This window comes from Phocoena phocoena, chromosome 18, assembly GCF_963924675.1.
Source record: "Phocoena phocoena chromosome 18, mPhoPho1.1, whole genome shotgun sequence".
In the NCBI taxonomy this organism is placed as follows: domain Eukaryota; kingdom Metazoa; phylum Chordata; class Mammalia; order Artiodactyla; family Phocoenidae; genus Phocoena; species Phocoena phocoena.
Genome location: NC_089236.1, coordinates 15,846,116 through 15,856,318, shown reverse-complemented (window position 1 = coordinate 15,856,318; position 10,203 = coordinate 15,846,116). Strand labels below are relative to the sequence as shown.

Below are 10,203 nucleotides of genomic sequence, written 5' to 3'. Positions count from 1 at the left end.
TAAAAAACTAAAAAAAGAGCTACTGTATGACCCAGCAATCCCACTCCTGGGCATATATCCGGAGAAAAACATGGTGCAAAAGGATACATGCACCCCAATGTTCATTGCAGCACTGTTTACAATAGCCAAGACATGGAAGCAACCTAAATGTCCATCGACAGAGGAATGGATAAAGAAGATGTGGTACATATATACAATGGAATATTACTCAGCCATAAAAAAGAATGAAATAATGCCATTTGCAGAAACATGGATGGACCTAGAGATTACCAATCTAAGTGAAGTAAGTCAGACAGAGAAAGAGAAATATCATATGATATTGCTCACATGTGGAATCTTTACAAAATGATACAAATGAACTTATTTACAAAACAGAAACCAACTCACAGACTTAGAGAACGAACTTATGGTTACCAGGGGTGAAGGGTGAGGGGAAGGGTTAGATTGGGAGCTTGGGATTGACATGTACACACTGCTATATGTAAAATACGTAACCAACAAGGACCTACTGTATAGCACAAGGAACTAAACTCAATACTCTGTAGTAACCTAAATGGGAAAAGAATTTGAAAGAGAATAGATACATGTATATGTAAAAAAAAAAACTGTAAGATTAAAAAATCATTCCCAGTAATGGCACAGACTCCAGGGCTTGTGCTCTGGGATGTGATACTCAAGGGACATGTTCTCTCTGGTGCCCTCACAGGGTTGGACCAGCTGGCCTGGACTTGGCCAGCAGCCCTGTCCTCCGTCACAGTCACCCCACCACCCTGGCTGACCAAGACAATGTTTCCCTTCAAGGTGAGCAAGTGGATGGAGCTCGCCTGCTTCCACTCACTGGTGGCCTCCTCATCCAGCACTCGCCAGAAGAAACGAATCCACAAGCTGCAGGAAGAAAAGGTGTTTCGGGAAGAGATGAGACATTTCCGTGAGAAGATAGAAGGCTTCAGGGAAGAGATGCGGAATTTCCGTGGCAAGATCTGCGCTTTCAGGGGCCAGATCTTGGGCATTTGGGAAGGGGAGAGACCTTTCTGGGAAGAGGAGAAAACCTTCTGGAAAGAGGAAAAAGCCTTCTGGGAAATGGAAAAATCTTTCTGGGAAGAAGAGAAAGCCTTTTGGAAAAAGTACCGAATCTTCTGGAAGGAAGATAAGGCCTTCTGGAAGGAGGACAATGCCGTGTGGGAAAGAGACAGGAACCTCCTTCAGGAGGACAAGGCCCTGTGGGGGGAAGAAAAGGCCCTGTGGGAGGAGGAAAGCGCCCTTCTGGAGGAGGAGAAGGCCCTCTGGGTGGAAGGGGGTGCTCAGGCTGTGGAGGAGCAGAGGCTAGCAGGGGGGCACCGCAACATCATGGGCACAGGAGACGAAGGGCTGGGGGGTCCACACTGCTGGACTGGGACTCGAGTCTGGGGTGACCCCATGTGCTGAAGAAAATATGCTCTTACTTGTCTCCTGTCTTCAAAAGATCTAATAAAGTTCTGAGGAGAGGTCTGGAAAACCAACTTCTGTAAGGAGCCCAGCTGCATTTTTTCAGGTTTTGTGATTCTCAGAGGTCGTACTCCCGTCCTCCAGGCTGCACCGCTGTCCACAGAGCTTGGTTCCGTGAGCAGCTCCCCGTGAGCACGGCATGTGTGGGTGGGTGTAATTGGAGACCCTGGACTCTCCTGAAGAGTCAGAACGGGGATGGGGGTGAAGGCAATGCCAGCAAGAGACACGTAGGGACAGGGGGCGGAAATATCTCTGCCTCTGCGGAGCTGTGGGGCAGTCATTTCTCCTCCACTCTGGGCAGTCTTGGAGGCTGGGAGCAGGCTGACAGCTTCCCAGAAAAGGCTGCAGCACTGTTAACAATTCATCTGTGGTTTGTCCTCACCTGGCAGGCCATTTAGAACACAGAGGCAGCATTCCCCCCAACTCACTCACTCACGGATCCAGGTTTCCACCAAACTTCTCAACTGCCCATTCTCCGTAGCGTGAGAAAGGGGCGTGCCATTAGGCTAAGGCTCTAGGGCTCCGCCCACAAGAGCACTGCCCTTCCCTGACGGAGTCCTGTGGACCAGGCAGGGCCATCAGGGAGGTGTCAGGGAGACCTCCCTGCCCCGATACTCCCATTCACGCAGGTCTCACATACCTGTATTTCTGCATTATCAGTTCCCTCCTTTGTGTTTCCCTCATTCCATTCACTTAAAATTAAAATGCCCCAGGGAGGTAGTACATTAAATGAATGTACACTAATGTGGTCAGCAACTTACATGCCTAACTTCTCCTCTGGGATTAGACCATCCATATGGGCATTGATATCGAAGGGACCAGAATGTGGGCAGAAAGAAATGTCAAGGCCAACATCGCCTGCTTCCCCTTTTCTTGGGCCTGGCCCTCACTGTCATGCACGTAGCAACTTACTTTGCCTTTGTGCATCCCTTACTATTTGATAAGCACGTCCACATCTGCCAACTCATGTAAGCTTCACCACAACTCTGCGGGTTGACAGGGAAGGTACATAAACCCATTGTACAGGTGAGGAAACAGAGACCTGGAAAAGCAGAGGGGCTGCACATGGCCAGGCAGGTAGCAAATGGAAGGTCCAGGACCAGAGCTCACATCGTCTGCCCATTGGTCCCACTCCTTTTCTAACACAGCCGGGTCATGGGATGTGGCTTTAGAGTAGCTCAGCCAATGACGGCATCAGGGCTGGATGAGCCTAAAGCACTTGGAGATTTCACTGTGGTTTGGGGTGGCGGTCGAGAAACAGGGCAAGGAGGGGACAGGGTCCACCTAGGTGTGCTGAGCAGACGTCCGGGTACAGGAGAGTGGGCCAACTCCAAGAGCAGTCTCCATGGCTCCGTGTCACTCTGAGAAAGCTGGTGCCCTGTGCTAGGCCTCTGATCCTCAGGACTGGTGCTCCGTGCTCGGCCTCTGACCTCAGGACTGGTGCCCCGTGCTAGGCCTCTGACCCTCAGGACTGGTGCTCCGTGCTCGGCCTCTGACCCTCAGGACTGGTGCTCTGTGCTCGGCCTCTGACCCTCAGGACTGGTGCTCCGTGCTAGGCCTCTGATCCTCAGGACTGGTGCTCCGTGCTAGGCCTCTGATCCTCAGGACTGAGTCAGGGCCAGGGCGCTGGGAGCCGCTTTCTCCTTTGCCACAGACTGAGTTTTGCATCCTCAGCTCCCAGCAGGCCCCTGAGCAAAGGCGTCAGAAGCGGAGGGAATGAGATGCTGGTGTAGAGAATCAGATTTCAAGGGGAGACAGCTAGGGGCCCTCATGCAAGGAGACCTGTCCAGTGGATGGTGTGCAGGATGGTGGGAACCCCAGTGCAGCAAGAGCTGCAGATTCAGCAGTTCCAGGGGTTCTGCCCCAAACAAAAGCAAACAGATTGTTGACCTTAAGCCCAAAGAAATGTAAACCAGGTGGAGGCAGGAACTGGGAATGTGCATTTCCCTCCCCCAACAGCATCCCACAGAAAGCACTGGGAGAGACAGCTGCCATGTGAAGGACTGGAGGAGGACAGGTGGGTCCCTCTGTGAGTCCACCCTTCTTCCAGCCAACTGATATACATGTCCACTGTTCCAGCTCTGTCCTCTTAGGTCTCAGTGGTGAACACACCAGTGCATCCCAGCGTGACGTGCCTAGCTCATCTTTGGGACTTGTGACATAGTTTTAACATCTAATTCAGAACCAGAAGAACAAAGGGTCATGTATAACTGATTACTGCTAATAGTCATATAAGTAGCATGAACTGGTGAAACGGACTTAGCTTAGGGTCCGACAGGGATGAAACGGACTTAGCTTATGGCTCCGACAGGAGCCAGTGTTACCTCCATCATTTACCAGAATATGACTGTATGAGTTTCCTAGGGCTGCCCTCACAAATTACCACAAACAACCAAAATGTATTCGCTCGTCGCTGCGGATCGCGCTGTTGGCGGTGCTGGGTCTCTCCGGGGTCTCTGAGGGAGAACCCATCCCATGCCACTGTCCCAGCTTCCACTGGCTACCTGCAGTTGCCGGCGACTTGGAGGTCGGCTACCACTAGGGTGGTGGGGACACGGTGCTCCTTGACTCTGTTTCTCTGGAGAACCCTGACTGATAGAGCACTACCCGGGGGGCCCCAGGACAGCCGACCTCTAGAGCCTTGTGATCGCCATGTGATACCCACCACAATCAAACCTCTGGAACAACTTCATGTCTCACTTTTATCCAGAAGTAGAGGGCCAAGGAGGGAAGGACTGACCAATCCTCTAACAACAGGTGGTCTACCAGGAAGCCCTATTTCCTCATTAGCAAACCCAGGGCTCTCTACTCTGTTGCCACTGGCTGTTTGGCCAGCTCCTCACTCTTTGAATTTCTCAGGCATGACTCAGACCACCATGTTACCCAAACTTTAGGTGCCATATTTTAAGCCTCTCAGTGATCTCCTTAAAGCCCTTCTCTGTCTTGACTTGGGGTAAGATGTAGCCCAGAAGAAGCAGGGATGAAAAGGGAAGAGGAAGGGATTTCCAGTTAAAGATCACATACAAATGCATTCACCAGCTTCTACTCCCTCCCAAAATCCCAGTAAAACACGGTAAAGAGATTGTTAAAAAGATGGAAATCCACAAGAACAAAGAATAGGAGAGAAGCCAGTAGCAACCAACATTTTGAAAGCAGATGGATGAATGGAGCTGACTTAGCAGAAACACAGCTGAATTTTCAACTGGCGGGGGGCGGGGGGTGAGACAAGGACCAGCCCAATTCACACTGCAGAGCCACCTTCCTCCAGAAAGACATAGGAATTAGCAGGTCAAATACTTCCTGAGGCATAGGTAAAGGTGGAGCTAATAACGGGAAGACCAGATGAAAGTCTTTTTAAGAAGCAAACTCCTAGGTCCTCTCCCCAACTCAGTATAGCCGGAGGCTGTTGCTCCTCCGTTATGTAGGAGGTTGGAGATTTACTCTTTGAAGAGGACAAAACTCAGGGTCTTAGAACTAGAGATATCAGGTCTAGCTGAAGATGGTGATACCTTGCTAAAAATGGCTGAAGAGTGAAGATGTACCTGAAAAGCGCTGAGACACCCCACCCATCCCTAGTGGTCGCCAACCTCTAAGGTGGCTCCCAGTGGATTTGCCCTCCTGGTATGCATGCCCTGGGGCAGTCGCCTCCCACACTGAAAAGGGCTGATCTGTGTAACCAATGGGGTATTGTGGACAATGACAGAGTATGACTGCTGAGAGGTCATAAAAGACATTACAGCTCTGCCTTGCTCTCTCTTAAATCACTCACTCTATAAAGGCTGCTGTCATGTCATGAGGACACATGGGGAGGAAATGAGGCCTCCTGCAGACAACCAGTAACTTGCCAGGAATGTAAGTGAGCCACTTTGGAAGCAGAACCTCCGGACCCAGGTAGATGACTTTGGACCCAGCCCATATCTCACTGTGACCTCATGAGAGACCTGGGCCAGAACCATCCAGTTAAGCTGTCCTGGAATTTCTAACCTCCAAGCCAGCATTCTGGGAGGGAGATGCAAGAGGGAGGAGATATGGGGATATATGTATACATATAACTGATTCACTTTGTTGTACAGCAGAAACTAACACAACATTGTAATGCAATTATACTCCAATAAAGATGTGAAAAAAAAAGATGAAATTGGTGGAATACTTAAAGTGACTGAACGGATTGAGAGGATATTAACACTGCTGGGGGAGAGTCTGAGGGTAAATAACTAACTGTTGAGGTGGGAGAAAACTGAGCAACTGGAAGAAAGCAATAGTTGTACAGGAATGTGAAACAAAGACGTGGGCAGAAAAGGGAAAACTGCAGTAGGATGCTGCTCGCTCGGCCGTGAAGAGCATTCACACAGTTAGGTAAATGTAAACACTGACTGTGATCTATCCAAAATTACAATACACAATATTAGAATAAGAAGGGGGATGGGAAACCTGCCTTTTTTTCTGATCGTGAGAAGTCAGTATATAATGCCTAAAATTAAAATGCAAAAAGCAGGTGACACAAGCATATTATTTAGAGCAGTGTTTCTCGCACTTTTGCCTACATCAGCCTCATCCTTTCTCCAGCCACCCAGAATGTCTCTCCTTCCCTGAACTTGACCTCCTTAGTGAATCTGAGCTCTTGCATCGGTCACACCTGTAATCAGAAGGGTTCTCCTTCCCTCACCCTTCACCTTTGCTGATAAGCTCACACTCATCCATCAAGGATCAGCCTCGTATCACTTGCCCTAGGTTGCCTTCCCTGACACTGGGTGTGGATCCTTCTGTGGTCCCTCTCGCACCTGTACCCGCCCTGGTCACTCTGGGCTGTCCCCTCTGGTGTATTTGCCTGAATCCTCCAGAAAACTGTAAAGGTTAAGAGGGCATAGACAATGCATGTCTGAAGGCTTTGTGGCTGCCCTGGGATCCCTGAATCCCAGGATCCCAACACCTTTGGAATACCCTTCTTATGTCTGGGGAATTTCTCACCTTATAAGGGAAGGTCAGAAATTTATTTCCCAGCCTCCCTTGCAACCATGGCTCACACATGCGACCCAGGCTCCACCAATCACTCTCATCCAAGCTGGACTTCAGTGAAGAAAAAGATGCCAGGCAGAGGTCATCATGTGACAGTGGCAGGAAACGAGTTCTTAGAGACAGCAGAGCTGAGGCCCCGGCAGAAGGGTCCCTGTCTGGCACAGCGGCATGAGCCTCAAAGCCCAAAGCCCAACTGCAGGGATGACAGGAGCTCATCTGGGGTGATTCAGAACAGTGTTCTGGGCAACGTGCCTAGCTGCGTAGCCACCAGCCCCAGTTCTCTGACTATTGGGGAGATTCTGTAAGCAACCTATTATCTTTCAATAAATACTTTGATAAACTAGCTAGAGTGTGTTGTTTTGTTTTTTTAACTAAGTACCAGGACAAGATGGAGAGTAACTGTCCCACTTTAGGCTTTATTCTCAGTGCTTAGCAAATCTTGGGCACTTAGTACTCAATACATGTTTAATGATATAGATGAATGAGTGAATGAAAGAATGAGGGGAGAACACCTCCCATGAAGTCAGTGGCCCTGACCCCTGACTTCCCTGAGGGGAGGAATGTGGATGGCTGTAGGTGCTTCCAGCCCTGCCCCTTCTCAGCCTGGAACCACATATCCAGGTTCCCACTCAGGCCATGCAACCCCAGACCCCAAGAGGTGAAGAAGAGATACTCCGTTGTTCTACAGAGGATACGACACTGAAGATGTATGACAATCGCTTTCACCCCAGAGAAGGGGAAATCATATGGGTGATTTCTCTCCCTCCAGCAGGTGGGTGCAAGCACACATCATCACTTCTTTTCTTTTTTTGCCCATTGTGAGCCCCTCCAGCTGGAAAGACTGGTTTTGCTCATGCTTTAGGACTGTGCTGTCTATGCATGCCTCCCTCCTCCTCCACACTTGAAATGAGCCTTGGGTAACATAAAACAATGCTTACCAACAGCCTGACTGGGGCTCAATTGCTAGGGGGTCACTGCACACCAAGCTGCACTTTCTGCAGAACTCGGAGCTGGTTGCTTAGCAACAAAATGCGATGCTGGTTTAACTAGTTCTAGATCTACATTTTCCTAATCAATGCAGGCAAAAGACACAGCTGAGCCCTGAGAAGAGAGAACGCTTGCTGATGTTGGTTGAGAGCTCATTCGGCTTTAGGCACTGATCTAAGCGCTGCCCACTGCATGCGTTACATCTCAGTTAATCCTCACCACAACCTGGTGAGGTAGCACCAGTATTAGCTTCAATTACAAATGAGGAAATTGAGCACAGGGAGTCCAGGGTGACACAATCAATAAGAGGTAGAATGGGGATTTGAAGCCAGGTTGTCTCTGCTCCAGAACCCAAGCTTTTGTCAACTAAATTCAAATGGCCCCATTCGGTGGGCACTCCCAGAAGCCTTTCCCTTAAAACAGCTAAGGCAGAAAGCTCTTCCAATGGACCAGATGGGCATTCTTCAGCCACGTAAAAAGTTAAGCAGATCTTGGGGACTTCCCTGGTGGCGCAGTGGTTAAGAATCCACCTGCCAATGGAGGGGACACGGGTTCGGGCCCTGGTCTGGGAAGATCCCACATGCCGCAGAGCAACTAACCCCGTGTGCCACAACTACTGAGCCTGCTCTCTAGAGCCCGTGAGCCACAACTACTGAGCCCACGCACCACAACTACTGAAGCCAGTGCGCCTAGACCCCATGCTCCGCAACAAGAGAAGCCACCGCAATGAGACACCCGTGCACTGCAACGAAGAGTAGCCCCCACTCGCCGCAACTAGAGAAAGCCCGCGCACAGCAAAGAAGACCCAATGCAGCCAAAAATAAATACATAAAATAAATAAATTTTTAAAAAAAGAGTCAAGCTGATCTTAACATATTCCTTATATCTTAAGAACTCTCATCAATGAATGACCTGGTTTGTTTTTGTTTTTGTTTTTGTTTTTTTGTGGTACACGGGCCTCTCACTGTTGTGGCCTCTCCCGTTGCGGAGCACAGGCTCCGGACACGCAGGCCCAGCAGCCATGGCTCACGGGCCCAGCTGCTCCGCGGCATGTGGGATCTTCCCGGACCGGGGCACGAACCCGTGTCCCCTGCATTGGCAGGCGGACTCTCAACCACTGCGCCACCAGGGAAGACCAATGACCTGGTTTTGATGGCAAGCCCCCTCTACCGCCTGCCACACACGCGCATACACACACACACACACACGAAGCATCACCACGAAGATATTCTAATGACAGTTCCCTTGACTCTCTACCACCTGCCCCTCTCCAAATGCAGCAGAGTATCAACCAAATTCTGACACGGCCCAGGGGACATTTCTTGGCCCGAGTGTCCCTGGGGGATTTGACCTGGTTCAGGGTGATGGGAGGCTGTGGCTCCATGGCGGGGGGGTGTCTAGCTGGAGAGAGAGAATTGGGAGGAAAGAACCTCCTTGCAGGAGTTGCTGACCTGGGGTAACCACACGCCTCTCCAATGCCCACGAACAGTCTCCTGGTGAGACTCGGCTGGCACCCAGGACACCCCTCACTGAAGGCTCCAGGGAATGAGCCCCGTCTCTTCCTCCTCAGCCACAAAGATCTATTTAGACCCCAACTCCAAAACCAAAGCCTTTTACCTTCAGCCCTGTCCTTCCTCCACCTTGGGTGTTTAGCCCAAGGCAATTCTGTTCTAGCTGCTTTTCAGGTCTGCCTTTGGTCACCTGGGCTGCTGCTTCCTAGCCCAGATCTCTTCTTCTAAGTTGGGGCTTCTCTACTTCTTTTTCATCCTCATCCCCGGACCCTCCTCCAGTTTGTTCTTTGCAACTCTCCTGGCTGGGGTGGGGACGCCCTCCGGGAAACAAGGGAGCAGGAGGGCGACCAAACCACTTGTCAGAGCATTGTTCTATTGGCTTCTGGAACATCTCCCACATTCTCCCTAGACTCTACCATGACCTCTTCCCTTTTGAAATTCCCTGTTGAGTTTTCCCTTAAAGTGTGGTCATCAGACCGCTGTTGGCCCCTTAGGTTTGGGAACCAGGGAGTCGTGAAATCATTTCATTAGCATACATGTCACCAGTTTGAAACTAAGTTTAAGTGTGAGGACCAGAAATCCTGTCCGGTTCTTAATAATCATTACATATGTAGCAACTTACACAGGCTACAAAGATTACCCTATTCGTGTCTTGGGTAACACTCAGTTAACTTCATTTCATATCATTTGCATACTTTCATTATTTACTGTTAAATTTGCATGTTTGATTTTATTACTGTGTTGTCTTATATTTTCATTTCTAAAATTGAGTCACTGGCTCCAAAGTGGCTTACTAAATGGAATGTGATGGAATGGAGGTGATGTTTTAGGGAGTAACGGGTGGTGAGAAAGTGGGTAACGAAGGGTCTGGAAAAAAATCAACGTTAAGTGTCTAAGTTTGTTATTAGGTATTGGAAAGCCATTAAAGGTTTTTGTCTGTTTGCTGGCATGTTTTTGTATGTGAAAACTTCTTTTGCTATTTATAATCCCAACTAGTTTACAGGAGATGGGATTCTGTCAAAAGAGCAACATTTGTTGGCAGAATACTCTGATGAGTTTGAGATGCAAGCTGGAGGGCAGGGCAGGAAGAGAGCAATTCCTTGGGATGCTAACAGGAAAAATCTTTGGAATTCTTAGCTGGTGGTGGCTCTAGAATTTCTACCCTGCAGGAGATTAGAGATTTAGTTGGCAGGGAGCTCTGAAG

General features: G+C 49.5%; 1 protein-coding gene across 1 annotated transcript; it reads left to right on the top strand.

The window, feature by feature from the left end:
• The first annotated feature begins 712 nt into the window (after positions 1–712).
• CCDC70 (coiled-coil domain containing 70) lies at positions 713–1,425 on the top strand. Its single transcript, XM_065895916.1, has one exon. It carries the CDS (start codon positions 787–789, stop codon positions 1,423–1,425), a length of 639 nt encoding a protein of 212 aa, XP_065751988.1. The 5' UTR covers positions 713–786.
• Positions 1,426–10,203: the final 8,778 nt, after the last annotated feature.

Coding starts and splice junctions, on each gene's coding strand:
- CCDC70 (XM_065895916.1), top strand. CDS start 787: ATGTTTCCCTTCAAGGTGAGCAAGTGGATGGAGCTCGCCTGCTTCCAC.